The sequence below is a fragment of the Prionailurus viverrinus genome, chromosome F1 (genome assembly GCF_022837055.1).
Source record: "Prionailurus viverrinus isolate Anna chromosome F1, UM_Priviv_1.0, whole genome shotgun sequence".
NCBI lineage: Eukaryota > Metazoa > Chordata > Mammalia > Carnivora > Felidae > Prionailurus > Prionailurus viverrinus.
Window position 1 is genome coordinate 11,105,367 of NC_062577.1, and position 26,830 is coordinate 11,132,196.

Genomic DNA, 26,830 nt, shown 5'->3' on the forward strand with positions numbered 1-26,830 from the left:
CTAATGGGAAAGGCAGAGGAGGACACCAATTTTGGGAAATGGTTTCATAGTTATAATCGCTTATATTTATTAAGCATTTGTTACATGCCAGGAACAGTTCTAAATCATCTGATGTGTTGACTCCCTTGATTCTCACCAAACACTACAAGGAAACTACCACTATTTCCTCAATTTTTATGATGCACAGAGGGGTTAAATAACTTGCCCAAGATCACACGGTAGTGACTGGCAGAACTGAGCTTTAACCCAGGCAATCTGGTCTAGAGCCTGGTTGCTTCACCAATGCACTATATTGCCTCTCAGCATTCTTGCATGGCCTGGGGACAGATGACCCTCCGCCTGTGCCAGTGGGGACAGGGCCATGTTCCCTGAGCTGCATCAGTATCTGAAGGGGAAAGGAGGGATGAATGTCCACACAAAGCCTCGCACCCTCACCCTTCCACTGGCCGCAGATAGGAGAAGGATGGGCAACCGAGCCGGGACCCTGCGGTATGCCAGGGGCTGGGACTCTCCCAGGGCTGCCGTGGCACCTGCAGTGGCCACAGGTCTTGGCTTCTAGTCCCAACTCTGCTCCACCACCGCCATGTGGCCTTGTCTCATGCCACCACGCTAATCTGACCTCCAGTTTCATATGTTTATTTAAAAAACATGTTAGGGGCACCTGGGTGGCCAGTCAGTTAAGCTTCCAACTATCGATTTCAGCTCAGGTCATGATCTCACGATTTGTGAGATCGAGCCCCACATCGGGCTCTGCACTGACACTGGGATTCTCTCTCTCTCTCTCTCCCTTCCCTGCTTGTGTGCTCACGCTTGCATGCTCTCTCTCTCTCTCTCTCAAAATAAATACATAAACTTAAAAAACAAAACATGTTTGACCAGGTGATTCTTTCTGGTCTACTACTCTATGCCATTCTGGGACCCATGAAGGGAGGCCGGAGGCAGCAGCCCCATCCTGAATGCAAAACTCTCCACGAGAGGGTCTAATTTCAGCCACTCTGCCAGAAGCCACAGTCTTGGCAACAAATGTGCTAACATCAGGCACGAGCTCCGAGTGTAGGCGCAGGGACTTAATGAGCACAGGGTTAAACCAGGGACCTGAACATTTCTCTTTTTGCACTCACGACACCAGAGGCCAGCCACAGAGGGATCAAATGGAGCAAATTTCTTAACCTCCCCAGTTCTTTTTCCTGGTTGGCTAGAGCAGCCAAGCTGGGGTGGGGCTTTCACTTGTGAATAAAAGGCTCAGTTTTGCTTTCCCCTGCACCAGGGAACATGGCCAAGCGAGTTGCGATTGTGGGAGCCGGGGTCAGTGGCCTGGCCTCCATCAAGTGCTGCCTGGAGGAAGGCCTGGAGCCCACATGCTTTGAGAGGAGTGACGACCTCGGGGGGCTGTGGAGGTTCACCGTAAGTAGGGGTCTCAGCAGCTGTGCGATGTGTCTAATGGATAAGGCTGGACGGTGTGAAAGCATTTCTCCCAAGGCTGCTCTGGGGCGGGGGGATGAGTTAGAAGCATCTGCTGAACAGGGGCCAGGAGGGTTAATGAAATTGTTAAAAGAAAGAGGCAGGACACAGCCTGAGCTTGGGTGGGGAGTGTGGAAGCAAGCCTACAAACTTTATCTAAAGCCAAGAGGAAGGAAGATGCCCACAAAGGGTGGGAGAGAATGGAGTGGCTGGGACAGCCAGGAAAGTCCGGAACAAGGGGAGCAGGAGCCGGGGTGTGAAGTGAGGCCAGAGGCTGTAGTGTTTGGGGCAAGCATATGAACCCAGCAGCGCAGGGATGCTGGCCTCCACCTGCTGGGCAGAACTGCTCACCTTCTTTTTTCCCCAGTCCTGCTGCCCCTGACGTGAAACAGCGCAGGGCTCGCTGGATGATGAGTTCTATACTCAAGGTGCTGCTGTCCAAGCAATGCCAATCTATGCCAAGAACAACCAGAAGTAAAGAATGTGAGTTAGGCGCCTTTTTTCCCTGAGGCAAAGAAAGTAATATCCTCAAGTCTCGGCAGGGCTACCGTCCAGACTGGAGAGGAGAATGGGGTGAAGAAGGAGAAGAGGGGACTCTACAGCCCACCCTTGGCTGGCCTGGGCCAAAGGGGACCGCAGCGGCGCTGCTGGGGCCACTGAAACCCTTTGAGTCCTGTGTCTGAGCAGGGAAGCATTTGCATTAGAGTTCCCAAGCCTCCTCCTGGCCCTCCTTTTCTAGAGCTTTCAACATGCTGATGAGAAAGCTGTCGGGAATAGTGAAAAGGAGCAAGGTGTCAGACGTCCAGGCCTCGGAGCCCATAAGGGGCTAAGAGAAAGATGCGGCACTCCTCTACCCTAGAAGAATAGAATTTGGAACTGGAATAAAGGATTTCCTAACTCTGTGAGCAAAGCTCCCGAGAGGCCAAGGCTGCTGGTTAGTTGCAGTTCTCCTAGCATAGGTCCGCTTGGCCCACATAAAGAACTGCAGGTGTTGAAATGTGACCATCGATACATAGAAACCTCCTCCAAAGGCACTAAGTGAAAGAGCACATCTGTTCCCATGTTTCAAAGTGCATACTTTCCATTAGGACAGCAGAAACCTAACACCCCTGCTGTACCTCTCCCCTCCTGTGTCCACTGAAGACCTTGCTAGTCAAGCATGATACACTTCCCCTGATAAGCCTCAGAATCCTTCTTAACACGTACTCAAGATAAATAGGACTAATCTATCACAGCTGGGAGTTGGCTTGCAAGATGAAAGTTCCCAGTTAAAAGGATAAATAGCAGAATTTCAGTCAAAGCAAAGGTGAGTCCAGAAAGAAAAAAAAGCCCAGAGACCTGAGGATACTGGACAAAAAAAAAAAAAAAAAAAAGCACCTTATATATGTCACAGACACTTAATTATTCACATGTAAAAATCACTGATCTAAGAATCAAGAGAAATGAGTTACAGATCCAGCTGTGCCCAACTGGCCGTGTGACTTGGGCAGGTCAAACACCTATGCATGAGCACCATGGGGGACGCAGAAATGAGAATACATCAAACCCCCAGGCTGCTGCCAGGGTAATGAGAAGAGAGTAGGATCCTACAAATTAGACACAGTGCTGTGGGTATTTAAATGAGGTCAGGATTGTATCCACTGGAGGAAAGTCAGGGAAGGCTTCATGGGGGAGACGGTGTGTGATGGAAAGATTTCAACAGGCGGACGAGACTGAGTGGGAGATTACAGGGAGGAAACCAGTAAAGAAAAGGTACTGAGCAGGCTTGGAAAATAAAAATAGCTCATTGGTGTACGTGGCGTGCGTAAGAAATAATGGGAGGGGATGAGGGTGGCTGAATTTTCTGGCAAGGTATTATTTAGAAAGCAATCGATAATGAGGAACGCAATAAAGGAGATACTTTTTATTAGTGTATCGATTTGCTTATGTTGGCATGATGGGAAGACCCAGACATGTTTACAGGCAAAGAGAAGCTACCTGGACAGGGGAGGTGGGGGGTGGGGGGGACTATTGATTACTTGAGCCCAAACTAGAACAAGATCCTACAGACAAGGGAAGGGGTGTCGTTGTAGGCCCAGCAGAAGGGTTTGCCTCAGAAAGGTGGAGAGGCCTCGATCCCATCAGGAAAATACGGCCTCTGTGGAGGATAAAGGAGTGGGAGTGGGGAAGGGAGGGGGGAAGTAAGAAAAATAGAGAAGGTAGGGGAAACCTATCTCGAAGCACATGATAGGGCATCGAAAGGATGGCAAAGAGGATAATACAGCAGAAGAAGCCCAAGTAACAAGTCCTTCCAGCCCCACTGCTTTCTGTCTTCAATGAGAACACAGAACCAATTTGAAATATAGATAAAAGCTCGGGCACTGGGAGCCAGGAAAACCACCCCACCTTCATTCAGCAGCCCTCTCTTGACACAGTGGCCTCTTGAGATAACTGTACCACCTTGAGATTTCTCGAAAGCCTGAGAGAAAATCCCTAAACTAAGGTGCCCTTAAAGGGACCTTTCAGCTCCAACATGCCATGAGCCTTGAGTCTTTCTAGAGGCATCCCACTCTCCTCCTACCTCAGCGCACGTGCACATCCGCACACAGGCTTGGTTACGGGGTGTCTCTGTCTCTGCACTCAAAGCAAGTGGCCAACTCAAAACTTGCAGATTAAAGTGTCTGCTCCAGGGTGCTGGACTCTTGATTTCCGCTCAGGTCAGGATCCCAGGGTCGTGGGACTGAGCCCCATGTCAGGCTCCACGCTTAGCATGGAGCCTGCTTGGGATTCTTTGTCTCTCTTCCTCTGCCCCTCTCCCCTGCTCTGTCTCTCTAAAATATGAATGAATGAATGAATGAATGAATAAATAAATAAATAAATAAATAAATAAATAAATAAATAAAATTTTAAAATGAAAAAAATAAAGTGTTCAACCAAGGGCTGTGCTTACCAGAAAGCCCATAGGGGATCCTTAGTTCCCCTTCTGGGCATCGGGGATCACCGGGCAAAAATGGACAAGCCATCTGCAGAAACCCAAGACAACACATATGGAGACTGCCTCCATTTCCAAATAGGGAGACACCCCCAAAGATTATAGAGATTAGAAACCACTGTGCTTAATTTGACACTCAGATACCCATTTCTCTGGCCTCTTCCAGCTACCATAGCCTCAAGCAAAGAGGAAACAAAGGTTGCAATGGAAAAGAAATGACATCATTCCTTGGGGTGGGAGAGAGGTGGTGATCTTTAGCAAGAAATAAATTGGTAATAATTGGGATACGTTGGTAAAGAGCCCACTTCTGTCCACTAACTCAAGTGGGGGCAAGCGAGATGTATGGAAAGTCTATCTTACAACCAATTCTCTTAGGCTCCTAAGAGGGAAGGAGGCTTAGGGCAGTAACACCATAGGTTGATTACTTCAATTATAAAGTAACATTGAAATAAAATGTGAGGAATTGTCCCATCACTCAAAATGAATTTTACTCAGAGAATTTTAGTATAGGAAGGGATCTTAAGGGATAGCCTTCCTATAGAACCACACTGACATTATCTAGAGGAAATTATACTATACTGGTAGAAACACATTCGGCTTCATCCTTCACATCCCTGAAACATATTCCAGGGCCTACTAACCCTCCCAGAATGATGTTCTGGCCTCCAGTGAGACTCCAACTCTCGCTAGGGAGAGGAGGAGACAAAGAAAAACGGATTCTGGCTGCTCAAAGGAGAGGAAAAGAAGGCAGTAATTGTTCTTGGAGAGCAAGAGGTATGAATGTCCTGTACAGAGAGAATGTCTCTATTTAGGAGTGACTTTTATTATCATTTTACATTTGTTTTTAATATGAGACAGGAGAGACATCTGAACTGTCAAAGCTTTCTTCCCATCACCTATTATCCTCTCTGAGGGACACAAAGCTTCAGAAAGTAAATCTCCATAATAATCATGGAGGAATGGTATGAGTAACAGTTAACATTTATTGAGAGCTTAGCAGACACTATCCTAAACACATTACAGCTATCGTTTCAGTTTATCCTAGGGGATATACACGATTATTATAATACCTATTTATAGCTGAGGAAACTGACTCGATTTCAGCATAGGTCACGATCTCAAGGTTTGTGAGTTTTCAGTTTGAGCCCCCCGACTCCGCCCGGTTCTGCACTGACAGTGGGGAGCCTGCTTAGGATTCTCTTTCTGCATCTCTCTCTGCCCCTCCCCTGCTTCTGTGCGTGCTTTCTCTTTCTGTCTTTCTCTCTCTTTCTCAAAAATAAATAAACTTTAAAAAAGAAAATTCCCAAGATTACCCAGATAAAACTGTAGAGCTTGAAGATGAACCTAGGCAGTCTGGGTCTGGGTCTGTGCTGTCAAGAACTGTACTTCATGCATTTCCAGAGTCTGGCTCAAGAATGAGAGCATGTAAATTCTGGACAGTTCAGGGAGTCCCACCCAAGTGTCTTAGCAGATGACTGTGGCCTTTCCATTCATTACATTGCAGGACCAAAGTAGACCGGGAAGCCAGAACCGCTCAGCGCATGCTTTTAGCCTTTGCTCTCTGTCCCCGTCCATCCCTCCTCCCCTCCCACTTTTCCCTTCAAAACAAAAACCTTTCCCCGACATGGCCCCACCAGTTCGTGAGGCATGTGACTTGGAGCACCAGGGCAATTGGCAGACCCACGCAGGGACAATGCCAAGAGTGTATAGCTGGAAGTCCCAACAGGACCTTGGAATCACTGAGGCAAACACAGGAGGGCAGGCGGCAGGAGCCGCATACAGAAGTACTCTCTGTATCTTTCTAGGAGGAACAATCAGTGGGAAGAAAGAAAAGAGCGAAGAGTTGGTCTTGGATTCCGCCCTAAGAGCTAAGCGCCTCCTTGGCTAACATCTGTGATACATTGTTTCAAGATAGGCCTCAGGTTTTCCGGGAAGACTCTCTTCTCCCTGCCTTTACAATTATCTCCCAGAGTTTTACAAAACAGCATTTTTTTCTATTTATATTTCTTTGTTCATCTGTTCTAAGGTCCCATTAATACATGGTTCCTGGCTTATGCAACTCCACTGAGCCCCATTACTCTCTGCTGTTTAAATGTGCCATTCCAACATACGGAAAAAACTTTTTGAGCCATTTTTATGGAAATCTTTACAACAGGTATTATGCACATCTCTTCCCCTATTAAAACAGTATATATTCCTAACTTACCCTTTTATTATTGTTAACTAGAAATTGCCAGTATTAACCAAGTATGATTCACTATGTGATGTTTTCAGATGCTAGAGAAAAGTGAGGGAGCTTTGGCCTAATTGACCCCAAAACATTCATAACTGATGTTTCTCTTATTGTACTATAGCTTCTTCCCCTGCTGTTTGCTCTCACTGCTCCACATTACATCTCTTTATAGCTGTTCCTATTCTCTTTTTATCCTGTAACCCAGAGGAAGCATCACTTTTAATTAAATAAAACCAACACTAAATTTTGTTCTAATAGCTGGCTTCAACTTTAAAGCTCTACTATTCAATAAAGTAGCCACTGTCTGCATGTAACTATGGAATTGGTTCATATTGGAATTGGTTCACTAAAAACTTGAATTTTTTATTTCACTTAATTGTAATTAATTTTAATTTTAAAACCAATACTCAGTTCAGTTACTGGAGTGTTTTTAAGCATATTTGCTAACAGTTTGGGTATGTGAATCCCCTTTTTCCAATAAAAATTTGGCATTTGAATTGAGAAGTATAAAATATACACTAAGGGGCACCTGGGCGGCTCAGGTGAGTTGAGCATCTGACTCTTGATTTTAGCTCAGGTCATGATCCCAGGGTCGTGGGAATGAGTCCTGCATAGAGAGCTCCACACTGAGCTTGGAGCCTGCTTGTGGTTCTCTGTCTGTCTGTCTGTCTGTCTGTCTCTCTCTCTCTCTCTCTCTCTCCCTCTCCCTCCCATGGCCTCTCTCCCCTGCTCATGCTCTCTCTCTCTAAAAATAAAACAAATCTTTTAAATGAATTCTTTAAAAAGAGAAAAATAAGTTTTTAAACAAATAAATAAAATATAAAATATACACTGATATTTGAAAGACTTGCTATGAGTAAAAGAATATAATCTACTTCATTAGTAATATCTATAGTGATTACGTGTTGAAAGTATAAAATTTGACATATGTTGAGTTAAATAAAATATACTGTTAAAATTAATTTCACCTGGCTCTTTCTACTTTTTTAAATATGACTGCCAGAAAATTTTAAAGAGCATAAGTGGCTTCCACCAAATTCCACTTTGGTAGGACTGCTCCAAAGTGTTGTTACTCAAAGTATGGTCTGTGCCCAACAGCATCTTCAGGGGAATTTGTTAGAAATACAGAATCTCAAGTTCACCCAGACCTACTGAATCAGCATCTACATGTGAGTAAGATTCCCCAGGTGATTCTTTTTTTTTTTTTAATGTTTATTTATTTATTTTGAGAGAGAAAGAGGGGGAGAAGAGGAAGAGACAGAGAATCCCAAGCAGGCTCTCACAAGCCATGAGATCATGACCTGAGCCAAAATCAAGAGTCGGGCACTTAACCAACTGAGCCCAGGTGCCCCCAGTTATCTTTCAATGAAAGAAAATAATGACAAATTTTATGCATTTCTGGCTAACAGTTTTCAAACTAACCTTAAAACATCAGTGATCCATGACTCGCACACAGTTCGAACCCCAGGCCACTCATCACACGAGTTAAGGCAACACTGAGACTGATCTAAGTCCCATTCAACACATGGAAGTCCACGTGCTTGGATATTGAGCAATGGTGAAGTATTGCTAGTAAAGTTTCCAGATGCTTACTCTCAATTTCTGTACTCGTCATAGAGGATTAACAAAGAATCCAGTTCCATATTGCTCGTCGAGCAATATGTCTTTGAGTAACAGTGCTTTAGATCTGCCTGCAGAATAAAAGATCAGGATTTAAATAGTCATCTTTCTCAGAAGCCTTTCGATTCCAGGTTTCTAGATTTATGCTGTATAAATGAGACTGGCAGAGGTGAGGCCCCAGACAAACAAGATACAGCTTGCTCCTTAGTTGATGAGATCAGTAACATTAATTCAAACCACACAGACATGTTTATAAGTTTATTCTCTGTGCTCACTATACCTTTCCCTTTGAGGGAACGAAGTGAGCCCTTCTCCATAGGTGAGGCTTACATTCGTCTTTCCACTTGTTCACACAAACAAAAGAATTTTTGCTTCACAGAGGACAAAAAAAAAAAAAAAAAAAAGAACTGTAGATATCCAAAATGGTAAATAATATTAAAATACTAAGGACCACATTCCCATTAAAATCAGAACAATCCTCCATAATACATTCAAAACACAGAGGCAATGTATATTAAAGACTAAATATACCAAAAGTGCTTATTACTCAACCTGGTTGTAGTTGTCTGAGACACTGACATGTGCTAGTTATCCATGTCAAAACTAGGAGTGGGAAATTAGTGTCTCACTAAGTACACAGTTGTCCATTCTGAAAACCTTTGACGTGCTTCTTCTCCCAAGTCCTAAATCCAAACAGCTTCCCTATGCTGCGCATTCTGACTTACTGCTACCTCACAAATCTCGCCTCTCTGTGGCAACCACCACTGCCTCTGCTCGGGCTGCCATTAGCAATCAAGTGGATTTGTGTTTTAGGCTCTTCACTGGCCTCCTTCCTTCTTTTCCAGACTTCCTATTTCTTTTGTGGAACTGGAATTATCTTTCCAAAATTTAATACGAATCACTTCCACATAAAAACTCAGAAGACTGCCATAACCTTCCTATAAAATGCAAATTCCTTAACTTTAGATGCAGAGTCCTTCAATAATCTGAACCCTCTTCTCCGTGATTCTTTCAACAATACCCTGGGAAACCAAACTACCTAGCGATTGTCCATCATCCAGATAGTACTTCCTGGCTCTGGTCTATTTCTATATTTTCCTACCTTTTGAAGTGATGCCATATCAATCTGGACAAGGGAGTTCATCCTGGGTTTATTTGTTAACATGTAGTGAATGAAATAGTAATTTTGATAATAAAATTAAGTATTCAGTGTTCACCCTATCTCAAGTGCAGGGTAACAAATCCCATTAGGAAGGGTTACCTTGGGGGACTCCTGGGAGGGCTCAGTCGGTTAAGCGACCGACCCTCAATTTTGGCTCAGGTGCTGATCTCATGGTTCATGAGTTCCAGCCCCACCTCAGGCTCTGTGCTGACAGCACAGAACCTGCTTGAGATTCTGTCTCTCCCTCTCTCCTCTCTCTGCCCCTCTTCCCATCTCAAAATAAATAAATAAACTTAAAAACAAACAAAAAAAGAAATGGTAATCTTGGAGTGCCTGGGTGGCTCAGTTGGTTAAGCATCCTACTCTTGATCTCTGCTCAGGTCCTGATCTCAGGGTCATGAGTTCAAGCTCCATGCTTTAAATTAAAGAAAGAAAGAAAGAAAGAAAGAAAGAAAGAAAGAAAGAAAGAAAGAAAGAAAGAAAGAAAAGGAAACAAAAAGATAAAGGGTAACCTTAATCTTTATCAATGTTTGAAATGTCTAAAAATCAATATCCGTTTCATGTGTGTGCACACACATGCACGAATGCAGACACACTCATGTGCGTGTACCGTTTGTACAGGAACATGTTGAAGAAGGAAGAGCCAGCCTCTACAGGTCTGTGGTTTCCAACAGCTGCAAGGAGATGTCTTGTTACTCAGACTTTCCTTTCCCAGAAGATTATCCAAACTATGTGCCAAATTCTCAATTCCTGGAATATCTCAAAATGTATGCAAACCGGTTCAACCTTCTGAAACACATTCAGTTCAAGGTAAGACACAAAACATGAGTTAGTAGTCAGGAAGTATTTCCTACCAATTTCCTATTTCTCTCCATAGCCTAGCCCTTGGCTCTGCAGATGAGATCATGAACTGGCAAGATTGTTGACAGCTGGCTGGATTCCTTTTCCCCTTGTACTCATACCCACCCACCCCCGCCGCCTTAAGTAAATCTGGAGGTGGAAATGGATACTTTCAGTAAGGATTCACATGAATAAATTTTTAGTTTGCAATAATTTCACCCAAGTACCCAAAGGGACCTAAAAATATCAGGCTACATTCTCAGCTCGGAACAAATGCACATAGTGACACTGATGACTTCTACCCATACCTAGGCACTCTCCTCTGGACTATCCCTCTATAGGAATAAGCACGTGCAGGGGCCCACACATAAGAGAACCCCACGATCTGAAGGAAATCTTTTCTAGATATCCTTGGGAATAGAAAGATCTTTGAATATTGTTCTTTATAGAGGCCTTACCACCTCCCTTCCCATTTCCAAGAACAGAGACAGGAAGAAGGTAGAAGGATGCGGACAAATATATCTTCTTTTTTTCCCCTCTCCAAGAAACATGAAGAATCCACATGTTTTCTTTCTCCTCTCTTCCCCTCTCCCTACTACAGATGGGGATAGTAAGGAATTCCTAGGGAATTGAAAACAACATGAATGACCAACACTAGTAGCAAATAAGATTCATATTCACAACCTTAAAAGCACTGATAAAAATGAAACCACTATCTTGAAGAGATATCTACACCACCATGTTCACTGCAGCATTATTTTCAATAGTCAAGACATGGAAACAACCTAAGTGTCCATCGATGGGCATATGCATAAAGAACGCATAAGGAAAATGTGGCACACACATACACACATACTGGAATGTTATTCAGCCATAAAAAAGAAGGAAATCCTGCCATTTGCAACAACATGGGTGGACCTATAGGGTATTATACTAAGTGAAATAAGTCAGACAAAGACACAGACTGTAGGATCTCACTTGTATGTGAAATCTTAAAAAAAAAAAAAAAAAAAAAGCAACTCATATAAACAGAATAGATTGGTGGTTACCAGGGGTGAAGAGTAGGGACTGGGGAAATGGGTTAAGGTGCTCTAAAGGTACAGACTTCCAGTTGTAAGGTAAATCCGTTCCGGGAATATAATGCACAGCATGCTGAATATAGTTAACTCTATTGTGTTGTATATTTGTAAGTTGCTAAGAGAGTAGATCTTACAAGTTGTCATCACAAGACAAAAAATTATAACTATGTGAGGTGATGGATGTGAGCTAAACTTATTGTTTATTATAATTATTTTGCAGTATATACATATATCAGATTATGTTGTATACCTTAAACTTATACAATGTTATATGCCAATTATATCTCAAAAAAACTGGAGAAAAATTTTTTAAAAACTTCTAAAGAGTATTTTACCCCACTCCCATATCTTTCAAGGGACACAGTAAAATTGAAACAGTACCATAGTGAATGGGCATAATCCACAGAAGTAGTTTTAATGCATCAGAGCTCCTGAATCTGAAGCATTTTCTTTAGTAGGTGCTGCTCCAAGCCTGCTTTAAAATAATTGAAAAAAGTTTTTTAACGTTTTATTATTTATTTTTAAGAGAGAGAGAGAGAGAGAGAGTACAAGAAGAGGAGGGGCAGAGAGACAGGGAGACACAGAATCCAAAGCAGGCTCCAGGCTCTGAGCTGTCAGCCCAGAGCCTGACGCAGGGTTTGAACTCACGAATTGCGAGATCATGACCTGAGCCGAAGTTGGATGCTGACTTAACTGGGTGAGCCACCCAGGCCCACCTTGAAAAAAAACCTTTAAAGCTAGATGTTCACCAAAGTTTTAAGAGAGTACACACAAGCAGCTGTTTATAAGAGATTTCTTTCCTCTCTGTGCATTCCAAATTTTTAATTATGAACATTTCTTATTTTTAAGTTGAAAGTAAATTCTACTTTGAAATTAATTTTTAATTAACTGAAAATTTATATTTAAAAAATGAAGAGTTACTAATACAAATGTTGAAATGGAATAAGCACTTCAAATATTATAAACCAAATTGTGAACCCATGAGGTAAGACTTGAGACACCTGTCTTTTCTGAAAACTTAAAAGGAAAGAAAAGCAGCAAAGTCTCTTGGCCAGTGGAGCATTTATGCTTTTAAACTTGACTAGGGGGGCCACTGGGTGGCAAAGGTGGTTAAACATCTGACTCTTGATTTCAGCTCAGATCATGACTTTATGGTTTGTGAAATCAAGCCCCACATCAGGCTCTGCACAGACAGCACGGAGATTGCTTGGGATTCTCTCTCCCTCTCTTTCTGCCCCTCCCCTGTGCACACTGCCTCTCTCTGAGTCTCTCAAAATAAATAAACTATAAATAAATAAGTAAATTAATAAATTTGTCTTGTAAATTTATTTTATATATTTTCTGAATCAGAACCTAGCATGCATAAACATATACATACTCTATTGAAACAAAAAATAGACTGACATGTGGACCACTCCCATGGTCCATCAAGTTAGTACATTCAGGCCATCAAGTTAGTACTTATCAGGCCATCAAGTTAGTACTTATCATTCAGGCCATCAAGTTAGTACTTATCAATAGCTATCAAGATCTGGGAAAATGTCAACAACATATTCTACAGGACCTTTCATAAGGTAAGATACTTGGGACCAAATTCATATTTCCAACTTATATCATCCATGTTTTTATTAAAGCACAGCTTTATGAGAGATAGACGTAACAGAAAAAAAAAATGAAAAAGACTTCAGAAGACCGCGATGCTTGGTTCTATCACTTACTATGAGAATTTGAACAAATCACTCAAAATTTTTGGATTGCATCACTTCTCTTAAGTAACCCTCTACAACCCTTAGAATACATCCATCCAGGGGTGCCTGAGTGGCTCAGTCAGTTGAGCGTCCAACTTCAGCTCAGGCCGTGATCTCACGGTTGGTGAATTCAAGCCCCACATCCAGCTCCCTGCTGTCAGGGTGGAGCCCGCTTTGGGTCCTCTGTCCCCCTTTCTCTCTGCCCCTCCCCCACTCATATTCTCTCCCTCTCTTTCTCTCCCTCTCTCAATCTCTCTCTCTCAAAAATAAATATTTTTAAAAAAGAATACATCCATCCAGAAAATTATGGTTAATCTGATAACTTGATTCTATCTCTAAGTTTATGCTTATTGATTATGTTTAGCCTATGCTCTAGAACATTTGAAGTGTCAACTGGTACCCCGGCCAGCAAGCCCTTACTAGAAGCTTGACAACAATTAATTGTGACTATGACTCTTTTTTTCAGACTAAAGTCTGCAGTGTAACAAAATGCCCAGATTTTACTGTCACTGGCCAATGGGAGGTGGTCACTCAGCATGAAGGAAAGCAAGAGTCTGCCATCTTTGATGCCGTCATGGTCTGCACTGGTTATCTTACTGACCCATATTTGCCACTGGACTCTTTCCCAGGTACGGTTTTCTGAAACTGACCTTAATTCGTCTTGTGGGAGCCATCCTGATACTGGCTTGGTCCGGGAATGAATTTCTATGGTTCTTCCGTTAAATAGTTAAAGTTGTAAGGTAACGGGGATTTTTTCTAACCAGCATTTCTGGCCAATTTTTGACTTTCATTTGTTCCAAACAATTTATAAGTGCCAAAGAGTAGAACAAATTACTTGCAAGCAGTTTTATGCTTCACTGGGGTTCAATGTCCCTCCTTAAGCGATGGGCAACACTCAGAAAGTCTTCTAAGACACTGGATGCTTACAAAGTTGTTAGCCTCAGCAGTAGCACACAACCAAAGCTGAGTTTAGAGGCCACAAAGGTCGATCAGTGAATTAATTTTTTAAAAAGTAGTGTGATTTTTGTTCGTTTGTTCCATAGAGGTTTAGCTAGATCAGACGTTTATAGCACTGGGTCAGTAGTCAACAGAGAAAAGAATCTTAGAAGTCAAGTTAAGTCATCTTTGAGTCCCAGTTTCCTTATCTGGTTTTTGCAAACACGATTCATGTTAATCTATGTCAAATTTCCATTGGATTACAATGCAGAGGGAATAAAAAACACAATGATTTGGTTTATTTTATCCACAGTAAGTTTTCAAGAAGTTAAAACTTTAGGAAATTTTTCTCTTCATCATCTAAATATGCCTTGGAGTGATCTCAAGTCTCGTCTTACAATAAACTCACACACCTCCCATGCCCCAAGAGCTTATGCAAGTCCGGCCAAGTTAGGACGAAGCACATCCTGAAAACTGCCGTGGAATTGAATCTTGAATCAAAAAGCCCCAAGTCCACGATATAAGGAACTATTCCCCAACATCCCTGAGAGAGGATCAATAGCCACCCCACAAGACAACCCAATCCTTTCTCAGCTCTTGTCCACAGAGAAAATCCCTAAGTAGGCAAGCCCCTCCAAACTCCTAGGAAGGAGTGCCTGGTACTAGATCACCCTAAGAATCCAGAAAGTTCCATGACATAGAGAATACACTGAATTTATTTGGCACCAACAGTGCCATATTACACAAAGTGCTAAAAATACAGGGGTGGATATGACAACATGTAGCCTGTCTGGAAGGAATGAAAAGAGTTTTATAGGAGTCCAGCAGAGGAATCACAGTCTACACATGACCTGCAAATGATACAAATGCTTATTTTACAACAACTCACGTACATCCATTGGTGCTGGGTCTGCCCTCCAGACATCATTCAAGTCAGGTCAGATTAGGATAAGGTGTACCCAGAAAGCGACTGAACCAGTGTCCTCAGTTTGAATAGGATGGGCTTGAGACCCAGGAGGTACAGATTCTAGGCTACACAGCTAACAAGCTATACAACCTTGGGCCTTCCGGTTAACCTTTCTAAGCCTCTGGGGTTTTGCCCATAAATTGACCACCTTATCCAACAGCATACATCACAAATCAAACAAACGGAGCTCTATGGGACTTGCAGACCTTTTCAATATCTCACCGGCTACTACCAATTGGCCATTTGAAATCCCTGGGTAGGTAACCATTAAGGAGCTTTTGAGTTCTAAGGTTTTGTGACTTTAGATTTGAAAAAGAGTCCTCGAAATCTCACAAACTCTCTCTCTGCCTCACAACAGACTTACTTAGTCTGTACGTAATTCCTGGGGTCATCATTAACTATTAGAAAAATTCAGATTTACTGAAGACATTTGAAAACATGTGTCTGGAGGTACATTGTTCTTTTTTGTTTCTTTGTTTGTTTTGAGAGAGAGTGAGAGCACAAACAGGGAAGGGGCAGTGAGAGAGAGAGAATCCCAAGCAGGCTCCACGCCACCAGCGCAGATCCTGATGGGGGACTTGATCCTGCAAACCATGAGATCATGACCTGAGCCAAAATCAAGAGTCAGACGCTCAACAGACTGAGCCACTGAGGTACCCCTGGAGGCACATTGTCTGGAGTCAATTCCAAAGATGTTCCAAAAAGTCTTAGTAAAAATAATAGGTATCACAGAATAAATGCATAACTTCACAGAATAAATGTACAACTTCCCAAAATAACTACTTGTAATCAATCATTCAGATATATACACTCTGGTGTGTTTACTAACACAACCACATTCACCTAAAAAAAGTGCCTGCTCTATCCTCCTGTGATAAAAGGGGGGAAAATATTAGTGTGATAGGTGGCTCAGACACAGTCTCATTTTTGTTCATTTCTGATCCAAAAGACCCTGATCTGGAGAAAAATCTAAGGTAATTTAACATCCAGGGATAATAATTCTATGATTTTCCTTAAACTTGCTTAGCTCTCCCTTGTCAGCCATTCTCTGATCTGTGATGAGTCCTGTCTGAATTAATATTTGAACTTGGCTGCACGATTATTAAATTCTAAGTGCTCAGGATTGTGGTGGGTTTTAACTGAGATTCATGTCAGATTTCTAATGTTTCAAGGTGAACTAAGGGTGAACCAAACCTTGATAAGGCTGTTTGCCACAAGCATCGATATTTATCCCCTGAGAATCTAGGTGTCTTATCACTTTTCCTGGAAAAAAAAAAAAAAAGATTCTTTGTACAGCACCTCTTAACTTTTGTGTTATGCAACCCTGAGAGTATTTTCCAAAACTCTCCATTCACATTTAATGTTTCAGTGAGACATTTGGCATCAACCGCCTGAGATATCCTTTCTGGTTAGAACAGTAGAGCTAAACCCAGCGTGGCGAACATGATCCCTTTTTCTCAGAGCCAACTCTTGCTGCCTCAGCAAACTCAGTCTGCGTTATAGTCGGTCACCAAGGTGAGCTATCTGTGAACTTCCCCAGCCAACATGGATCTTTTCGAATAGGAACCACATTTTGTTTATCTTATTTCTCTAATATCAACTTAGCCCAGGTCCAAGCACATAGATGCCAAAAACAGTTTGCTGAAAAGAGTGGAGGCGCTGACTCATAGTTCCCTTTAACTTCTCTGCTCTTGCTCCTTGCTTGGGAGAAGCTCTAGATAGTCAAATATTAGTAAATAGAACAAACTAATTCTATCACTGATTTCCATCAACTTTAAAATTGGTAATGATGGCTTGGGAATGCAAGCTGGTGCAGCCACTCTGGAAAACAGTATGGAGGTTCCTCAAAAAACTAAAAATAGAACTACCCTACGACCCAGCAATGGCACTGCTAGGCATTTATCCACGGGATACAGGTGTGCTGTTTCGAAGGGACACATGCACCCCCATGTTTATAGCGGCACTATCAGTAATAGCCAAAGTATGGAAAGAGCCCAAATGTCCATCGATGGATGAATGGATAAAGAGGATGTGGTGTGTATATATATATATATATATATATATATATATATATATATATACGCGCACACACACACACACACACAATGGAGGATTCCTCGACGATCAAAAAGAATGAAATCTTGCCATTTGCAACTACGTGGATGGAACTGGAGGGGATTATGCTAAGTGAAATTACTCAGAGAAAGACAAAAGTCATATGACTTCACTCATATGAGGACTTGCAGAGACAAAACAGATGAACATAAGGGAAGGGAAACAAAAATATACAAAAACAGGGAGGGGGACAAGACAGAAGAGACTCATAAATATGGAGAACAAACACAGGGTTACTGGAGGGGTTGTGGGAGGGGGGATGGGCTAAATGGGTAAGGGGCACTAAGGAATGTACTCCTGAAATCACTGTTGCACTATATGCTAACTAATTTGGATGTAAATTTAAAAAAATAAAAAATTAAATTAAAAAAATAAATAGGGGCACCTGGGTGGCTCAGTCGGTTAAGCGTCCGACTTCAGCCAGGTCACGATCTCCCGGTCCGTGAGTTCGAGCCCCGCGTCAGGCTCTGGGCTGATGGCTCAGAGCCTGGAGCCTGTTTCCGATTCTGTGTCTCCCTCTCTCTCTGCCCCTCCCCCGTTCATGCTCTGTCTCTCTCTGTCCCAAAAATAAATAAACGTTGAAAAAAAATTTTTTTAATAAAAAAAATAAATTTTTAAAAAATAAATAAAATTGGTAATAATGGCTTAATTAATCTTTATGCCATGATATTTCAACTTAGTAGCAAATAAACCCAGAGACCTATCTAGTGAGATGGAATAAGTACCTCCATTAAATAATCACTCATGTCTGTGTCTTACAAAGTCATGTATTCACATTTTGGATTTTCTTAAAATTGAGCATGCTATTAAAAACAACCAAAATAATCCATCAAAAGGATTTTTTTTTTTATTTTTTACGTTTATTTATTTTTGAGAGAGAGACAGAGACAGAGCACGAGTAGGGGAGGGGCAGAAAGAGAGGGAGACACAGAATCTGAAGGAGGCTCCAGGCTCTGAGCAGTCAGCACAGAGCCTAACGTGGGGCTCAAACCCACGAACAGTGAGATCATGACCTGAGCCAAAGTCAAATGCTCAACCGACTGAGCCACGCGGGCGCCCCAATCAAAGGGATATTATTAATGGAGCAATACATATGTTTCGTTTACTGATCCTATAAAATTCTTCATTTGACTTTTTTTTTTCTATAGGTATAAATACCTTTAAAGGCCAGTACTTTCATAGCCGACAGTATAAATACCCAAATATATTTAAGGACAAGAGAGTCCTTGTGGTTGGAATGGGGAATTCGGGCACAGACATTGCTGTGGAGGCTAGCCACCTGGCAGAAAAGGTACCCTGATGTTACCTAATGAAAAACTGTAGCTTAAGATGCATGCCTCAGGCAAACAGTGACAAAAGATGAAAGAAATAAAATGCCTAAGATACACACACATACAAAAAAACCATATTTTTTAATTTTATTTTTTAATGTTTATTTGTTTGTTTGTTTGTTTGAGAGAGAGAGAGAGAGAGCGAGCAGGGGAGGGGCAGAGAGAGAGGGAGAGAAAGTCTCTGTGCTGTTAGCAGAGGAGGCAGATCTGAGAAAGCACAGGCCACGTTTAATCACTTTGTGAAACAACAGAAGCTAGAAAAGCTATTCTGGCTCCTCAATCCTGCCAAAATGTACAGGGAAACTCTTTTCACGAAAATAATAAAGTAAAATAAAATAAAAGCAACAAAAGCGAAAATAATAATAATAATAAATTGCAGATGGATTAGCCCTGCTTTATAGAGTTCTCCCTAATCTGGTTCAAATGTGCCATTTCGACTTTATCTCCTGCTACTCTGAGCCTTTTCCAATTCCTGTGTTTTTCCCCTTTGCTCATACCACACCCCTCCCTTCGGTGCTCTTTTCCGCTTGATTACAATCCACTTGTACCTCCCCAGCTATGTTGCCCCAACACAGTGATCTCTCCCTAGTAAAGTTTATGTAATAATTGTAATTAACGTTCCTCAGCTGGCACTTGTTAAAAACAAATACATATTAGTTGTTGGTTTCTGATGTGCCAAACGTTGTGCCAGGCACAGGGGGAATCACGGAAAAATACAATAAAAACAAGATTTCTGGGCACCTGGGCGGCTCAGTCAATTAAACATCTGACTTCGGCTCAGTTCATGATCTCAAGGTTCCTGAGTTTGAGTCCCGCATCGGATGAGAGTCCCACCTCTCTCTCTCTCTCTCTCTCCCCCTCCCTCTCTCCCTCTCTCTTTTCCTCTCTCTCTGCCCCTCACTCACTTGAGCCCTCTCTCTCTCAAAAAAAAAGCAAGATTTCTGCCATAATGGAGCATAGAGTTGAGGCGGACACAGATGCCAACTAAATAAGTATAAATAATTAGGTCATGGATACCTGGATGGCTCAATCGGTTAAGTGTCCAACTCTTGATTTCAACTCAGGTCACGATCTCATGGTTTGTGAGTTCAAGCCCCATGTCGGGCTTAACACTGACAGTGCAGACCCTGCTTAGGATTCTCTTTCCCTCCCTCTTTCTCTGCCCCTCTACCGCTTGTGCTCACACTTGGGTTGTGCACTCTCTCTCTCTCTCTCTCTCGTTCTTGCTCTATAAATGAATGAATGAATCAATGAATGAATGAATGCAAGAGTGAGGAGTGCCTGGCCGGCTCAGTCAGTAGAGCATGCAACTCTTGATCTGGGGGTTGTAGGCTCAAGATGCATGTCGGATATAGAGATTAGTTAAAAATAAAATCTTTAAAAATAATAATTGCAAGAGCAAAAATAGCTATGAAGGAAAAGGATTGGGAATGTGATTTTGATATTCCCTTCGGGAACTTTCAAAAAAAGGATTGACTGGTTGATTGATCTGGAGAGACTTCGCAGTTTGGTGGAGACATCCTGAGAGAAGAGAAAGGAGGTCCTGAAATAAAAATTAACAGTCCCATCCACTCCGACCCCCACAGGAGACATGTGGGTAGCATATTCTATTTCCATTCATATTATTTCTATCTCTCTTATCATGTGGAAATTTCAAACTTAGTCAGCTGGTGAACTCAAACAGCTAACCTGTTAAAAAAAAAAAAAGTGTTTTTTAAGGAATTCACCAAAACCAACTGTGTTACTGAAATTTATTGTCAGTTCAAACAGTGGTTTCTATTGAAACCCTTTATAGACAAGATTCACCTGCTGCCACACCTTGTTCTTATGCCCTACAATTACTAGCATGCAAAACTGTACCCACCCGCTCGCTGCTTTTTCACACGAGACTTTGAGCTCGCCCTGGGTTGCCACAGTAGCTCACTCACTGAGGTGTCTGGCACTGTGTCTCGCAGATAATAAGGGCTCAGTTATATGTTCGAAGGCACTTTAATACTCTAAGTGCCCAAACCGTTATCTCAAATGAATAACTTTACAGCGGGAGCCAGAGGAGCCAAAACCATCTTGTGGAGGATGTATTTTGAGGGAGGGAGACTTTCAGGCGCTATTCCAACGATGAGACCTCTTGACTCTCTGGCGAAGCCAGCCGGGCTCACCATGTCAAACTGAGTGGCTTCTTTGACTGCTTCCAGGTGTTCCTCAGCACCACCGGCGGGGCGTGGGTGATCAGTCGAGTCTTCGACTCAGGGTACCCGTGGGACATGGTGTTCATGACTCGGTTTCAGAACATGCTCACAAATTCTCTCCCAACTCCAATTGCGAACTGGCTGCTGGCAAGAAAGATGAACAGCTGGTTCCATCATGCAAATTACGGCTTGGTACCGGAAGACAGGTAAACGGAGGGTATCTGCTGAGGGCTGTGAGGAAGGAGGAGGCTCTGTGCCTCCACTGGCACCTCCAAACCAGGCAACAACACATCATATCGACCGAACGTGAAGGAAAACTTCATCCCAGTGTATTTCCTAATAGCTAGCTATTTTGAGTTCTTGGTAAGTGAAACTAGGTATTGCATCTTGTCAACAACCCTTTTTTAAAGTCTTACTTAATCTTCTTTTTACTGTGGGCAAACCGAGGCTTGGCAAAGTTCAGCCACTTGCCCAAGCTCATGTAGTGATAAGTGAGCTCTATGACCTAGGCAGGTTACGTGGCTCTCAGCTGCAGCGCTTGAAAGACAATGACTTGTCTACGACTCTTTTGGTAGAAGCAACACGCTTGGCTTGTTTCCCTGTGTGGGAAGAATCAAATGTTGTAGTGGCCCCTGCCCATCTCTCCAGCAGCAGTGCCTTCTTGCCCTTGTCAAGACGACCTTGACCTCAGTCTGTACTTAACTCAGTCTGTATCTGAGTTACAGCCTACAATTTATCCCATTAAGAATAGACGGTTTTGGGGCACCTGGGTGGCGCAGTCGGTTAAGCGTCCGACTTCAGCCAGGTCACGATCTCGCGGTCCGTGAGTTCGAGCCCCGCGTCGGGCTCTGGGCTGATGGCTCAGAGCCTGGAGCCTGTTTCCGATTCTGTGTCTCCCTCTCTCTCTGCCCCTCCCCCGTTCATGCTCTGTCTCTCTCTGTCCCAAAAATAAATAAACGTTGAAAAAAAAAATTTAAAAAAAAAAAAAAAGAATAGACGGTTTTACTTTCTCATTGAGTCGGTACAAGGATACTCCATTCCCGGGGTTGGCATCGTAGCCCAGAGATCTCATCTGATCTTCCTCCAGGTTCCACTCTGAACCAACATGGATCAGGTGTACCCAAGCCACCACTGAGGGCACACAGCTCCCTACCGAGTGCCACTTCTCCCAAGACTGGCACCTCCTGCCTGGCCAAGGGGAGAGCCCCAGAATGAGGAAGGGAAGGGAAGGGAAGGGAAGGAGGTGGAAGGGCCAGCCACACTGGTCACCGGCACATCTCTTCCCTGCCCATGGTTCTCTTTAGGACACAGCTGAGAGAGCCTGTGCTAAATGATGAACTCCCAGGCCGTATCATCATTGGGAAAGTGCTCATCAAGCCAAGCATAAAAGAGGTGAAGGAAAACTCTGTCATATTTAACAACACCCCAAAGGAAGAGCCCATTGATATCATTGTCTTTGCCACTGGATACACCTTTGCTTTCCCCTTCCTTGATGAGTCCGTAGTGAAAGTCGAAAATGGCCAGGCATCACTGTACAAGTACATCTTCCCTGCACATCTGCCAAAGCCAACCCTGGCTGTTATTGGCCTCATCAAACCTTTGGGCTCCATCATACCCACTGGAGAGACCCAAGCACGATGGGTTGTTCGAGTCCTAAAAGGTACGTGCATGAGAAATTTCGGGGCATATGTTTTCTGTTTACTATGTTATTTTGGATACTAGAAATTTTGAGAGCATCCCCAGCTCCTATCTCAAACAACAGAATCTTTAAAAGCAGGATTCATTCTATTCTTCATGGAATTACACTATCAGAATGAATTTGAGCCATTACCGGCACAAAAGATAAATCGGGGGTCAAAAAAATACAAGTTGTGTCTATCTGTTGTTTTCACTGAATTAACTGGTTCAATTAAAGTATAAAACTTCAATCAAGTGACAGAATTCAGTTCTGAGGTTATGTTGTATCAGATAACTAGTGAGATGACCAGATGCTTATAACTTTTCAGCTGGTAGCATTATTACCAAAAACTTACCATCAACCCTGTAGGCAGCTAATATTTTTAGGAGGAGAACAGATGAGTCGCTGGGTACCAGGAATAAAGATAAGCAGTAATAAGACATCTTCACCCACTAAGCAAGCAGGCCTGAAGTTAAATTGCCTTTTTTGTTGTTTCACAGGTATAAATAAGTTACCACCGCAAAGTGTCATGATTGAGGAAGTCAATGCAAGAAAAGAAAACAAACCCAGTGGGTGAGTTAACTTAGTTAACTCCTTATGCATCTTTTTGAATCATGACTCAAATTGGCAAAACAATAGCAGAGAGACATGAGGCAGCGCCTGAGATTTAGAGGGGGGGGGAACTAGCATAGCCTGTTAAGGAGAGTGGGGAGAAGGGGAACTGAAAAGTTTAAAGGTCCCAAAATCGTCACTTCAGACCATAATTATCTAGCGCCACATGGAGTCTGGATTCTAAACCAAATACAATTAACTCCCATCTACCAGATACATTATTCCACGCCTTTTTCATAATCAGCAGGCAAACAGTTGTGTTTATCCCCTCTGATGCTAGAAGGGTCTGTTTATTCATTCATTCAACCAATCTGTATTCAACTCTATTGTTTTATTTAGATTCTACTCTAGTCAGGATTCTGCAAACTATGTCCTGCAGGTCAAATCTGCCGACCACTTGAACTTTTATGTTTTTTAAGAGTTGGAATAAAAGAATATTTTGTGATATGTGAAAATTATATGAAATTTATTGTTTTAAAATTTTTTTGTTTACTTATTTTTTGAGAGAGAGAGTGAGCATGAGCAGGGGAGGGGCAGAGAGAGAGGGAGACACAGAATCCAAAGCAGGTTCCAGGCTCTGAACCGTCAGCACAATGCCCCACATGGGGCTTGAACTCACGAACCATGAGATCATGACCTGAGCCGAAGTCAGACGCTTAACCAACTGAGCCACCTAGGTGCCTCATATGAAATTTAAATCACAGTAGCCATACATAAAATTTCATGAGAACCTAACCACACTCATTCATGTACATATTTACATGTAGCTGCTTTTGAGTTGTTGAGATAGAGACCATAACATGGCCCTCAAAGCCTAAAGTACTTACCATCTGACCTTTCGCCAGAATAAGTTTGTTGACTCTGTTCCCTAGAGAAGTTTCCACTTATTCTCTGCTCTCTGGCTCACACTCAAGGACCAGGGATTACAGAAGGGAAGCAGCAGAAAAGAAAGGAGTGTTGGCCTCCCCCCCCAACCCCACCGACTCTCATCCTCACTCCTAACCCAACTAAAACATCTCTGGTTTTGTTTACTGTTAGTCTGTTTTGGGCTTTAATATAAATTATCACTTGAAAAATGCTTTCTGATACCAAAAGAAAGTTTTTAAATCACTGCATTTAGGGGCGCCTGGGTGGCTCAGTCGGTTAAGTGTCCGACTTCAGCTCGGGTCATGATCTCGCGATTCGTGAATTCAAGCCCCGCATCAGGCTCTGTGCTGATGGCTCAGAGCCTGGAGCCTGTTTCAGATTCTGTGTCTCCCTCTCTCTCTGACCCTCCCCCATTCATGCTCTGTCTCTCTCTGTCTCAAAAATAAATAAACATTAAAAAAAATTAAAAAATAATAATAAATAAATCACTGCATTTAAACATTTTTATCACTGGGGCACATGGGTGGCTCAGTCGGTTGAGCGTCCAACTTCAACTCATGGTCTATGGGTTTGAGCCCTGCTTCAGGCTCTGTGCTGATGGCTCAGAGCCTAGAACCTGCTTTGGAATCTGTGTCTTCCTCTCTTTCTGCTCCTCCCCCAGTCATGGTCTGCCTCTGTCTCTCTCAAAAATAAACAAACATTAAAAAATAATTTTTATTTTTTTATTATTTTTATCACTTCTCTAATTTAAATATATTTCCAAACTTCATGTTGAGCTATCCTTGTCAAAGTGCTAAATCCCAAAATAACAAAAAAACATTTTAGATGCCTCTTTTTCACCCTCAACCTGGAATGTGATTTGATCTCCATTATGGAATTGTCCTATAACATAGATAATTAATTAGAGCTGCACAGTGGAAAAGCTTCTTGTCACATAGGTCAGCTGGTGATTTTAGGACCAACACCAGCATTACAGGAAATTCCACCTTATTGATTCTTGTGGACTTTACATTATATAAATCTAGCAATAACTGAGTTTTAGAAAAATTTAGGAATAGTGAAATTATGTAAATAAATTTTTTTCTAGAAATTCCTAAATATTTGACAAAAGAAGCAGAGAAATACTAGATGCATTTTAAGCATTTGGAGCACCATATGCATAGAGTATCTTGTCAAGGAGCTCATCTTGTATTAAAAAAAAAAATGCAATGAGACCATTAGACAGCTATGGGCTTGGAGAGAATAATACAAAAACCATTTCAGGGGTGCCTAGGTGGCTCAATCAGTTGAGATCTGACTCGTGATTTCGGCTCAGGTCATGATCCCAGGTTCATAGCATCGAGCCCCACATCGGGCTCTGTGCTGAGCATGGAGCCTGCTTGGGATTCTCTCTGTCTCCCCCTCTGCCCCTCTCCCCAGCTCCTCTCTCTCTCTGTCTCTGTTTCTCTCTCAAATAAAAAAGAAAAGCAAAAGAGAACATTTCAAATTTTCTAGCATCATTGTTTACTTTTGGCATGTTGACTTGCTCTGGGTTATCATTATTTTATCTTTGTGTCTTTCTCTTTATCCCCCATTTTCCTTTTATAAAGGTTTGGCTTGTGTTACTGCAAAGCTTTACAAGAAGATTATATCACATACATAGATGAACTCCTGACCTACATCAATGCAAAACCCAACCTATTCTCTATGCTCCTGACGGACCCACGCCTGGGCTTGACCATCTTCTTTGGCCCATCCACACCGTACCAGTTCCGCTTGACCGGCCCAGGGAAATGGGAAGGAGCCAGAAATGCCATCTTGACTCAGTGGGATCGAACATTCAAAGTCACCAAAACTCGAAGTGTACAAGAATCCCCATCTCCCTTTGCAAGCTTACTTAAACTCTTAAGCCTTCTGGCTTTGCTTATGGCCATTTTCCTAATTTTCCTATAAATAAAAGATTACCCAAATGGCTCGTCAGATGCACACTGCAGATTTACAGTGCTCTGTTCTGCCATTGACACAACATTGCATTCACAGCCATAAGCCATGTGCAAGTGGTGAAAGCCACTTCCTGTCCCCTCCTGCCGGTCTTCCTGGGCCTCTCGAGGCTCTCCCTGCTTCCAGTGCTAGAGGCAGATAACCAAGATTTCGATGCCTTTGAAGGCTGCTGGAAGGTTCCAGGTTCATTTTACAAGAGAGAGCTATTAAAGACAGCCCTCTGAGCCTTCCTCTATCTTTCTCATATAAACTATTTTCACGGGCCTCAACTAAAACTCCCTACTTCATAAAAGATTTGGTTGTACTAAAATAATCCTCTTGTGATATCAGATAATTAAAAATAAAAAGAAAGGAAAAAAAACAACAAAACTGATTGTTTCAAGTGGTCTTTTAACCTCTTTTTTACAAGTTGGGGTAAAGGTAGGGGGAAAGAGATAAGGGGATGAGGTATCTATTCATAAAGACCATAAAAGAATTGGGGGTTCAGTAAACTCACTGGAATGTTTCTAAAAGAATGTAAAAAAGGTAGAGAAAAACAAATACCATACGATTTCACTTATATAGAGAATCTAAAAAACAAAGAACAAACAAAACAGCAACAAAATCCAGAAACAGGCTCACTCATAAATACAGGTGGTTGCCAGAGGGACAGGGGGTTGGAGGAAGGGACAAAATAGGAGAAGGGGATTAAGAGGCACAAACCTCCAGTTATAAAATAAGTAGGTCATGGGGGTAAAAAGTACAGGATGGGGACTGTAGTCAGTAATATTATAACAACTTTGCTGACAGACGTAACTGTAACTACGTTTATGGTGAGCATTTTGCAATGTATGTAATCATTGAATCACTATGTTGAAAGATAATTTCTTAATAAAAGTAAAGGGATGTTCCTGCTTGTAAGTGCTTATTCCCCTAAAATGCCCTATACAACAAAATGGGGTGCTCCAGCTGGCACAGTGACCATACAGATCAGATCTACCCCACAGAAAAATACCCCCTCCACCAGTGCAAGGAGCCAGCCTCCATGAAATTTCCATAAAACAC

General features: G+C 42.4%; 1 protein-coding gene and 1 long non-coding RNA gene across 2 annotated transcripts in view; one reads left to right on the forward strand and one right to left on the reverse strand.

Annotated features, from left to right (window-relative positions):
• Positions 1 to 26,830, reverse strand: part of LOC125154985 (uncharacterized) — a 229,689-nt gene that overhangs the window by 169,299 nt on the left and 33,560 nt on the right. The window lies entirely within an intron of this gene.
• FMO1 (flavin containing dimethylaniline monoxygenase 1) lies at positions 1,273 to 26,072 on the forward strand. The gene is made up of 8 exons (XM_047839705.1): positions 1,273 to 1,404; positions 10,069 to 10,257; positions 13,581 to 13,743; positions 18,281 to 18,423; positions 20,656 to 20,855; positions 21,954 to 22,309; positions 22,828 to 22,900; positions 25,396 to 26,072. The coding sequence occupies exons 1-8, from the start codon at positions 1,273 to 1,275 to the stop codon at positions 25,736 to 25,738; spliced, it is 1,599 nt and encodes a 532-aa protein (XP_047695661.1). The 3' UTR covers positions 25,739 to 26,072.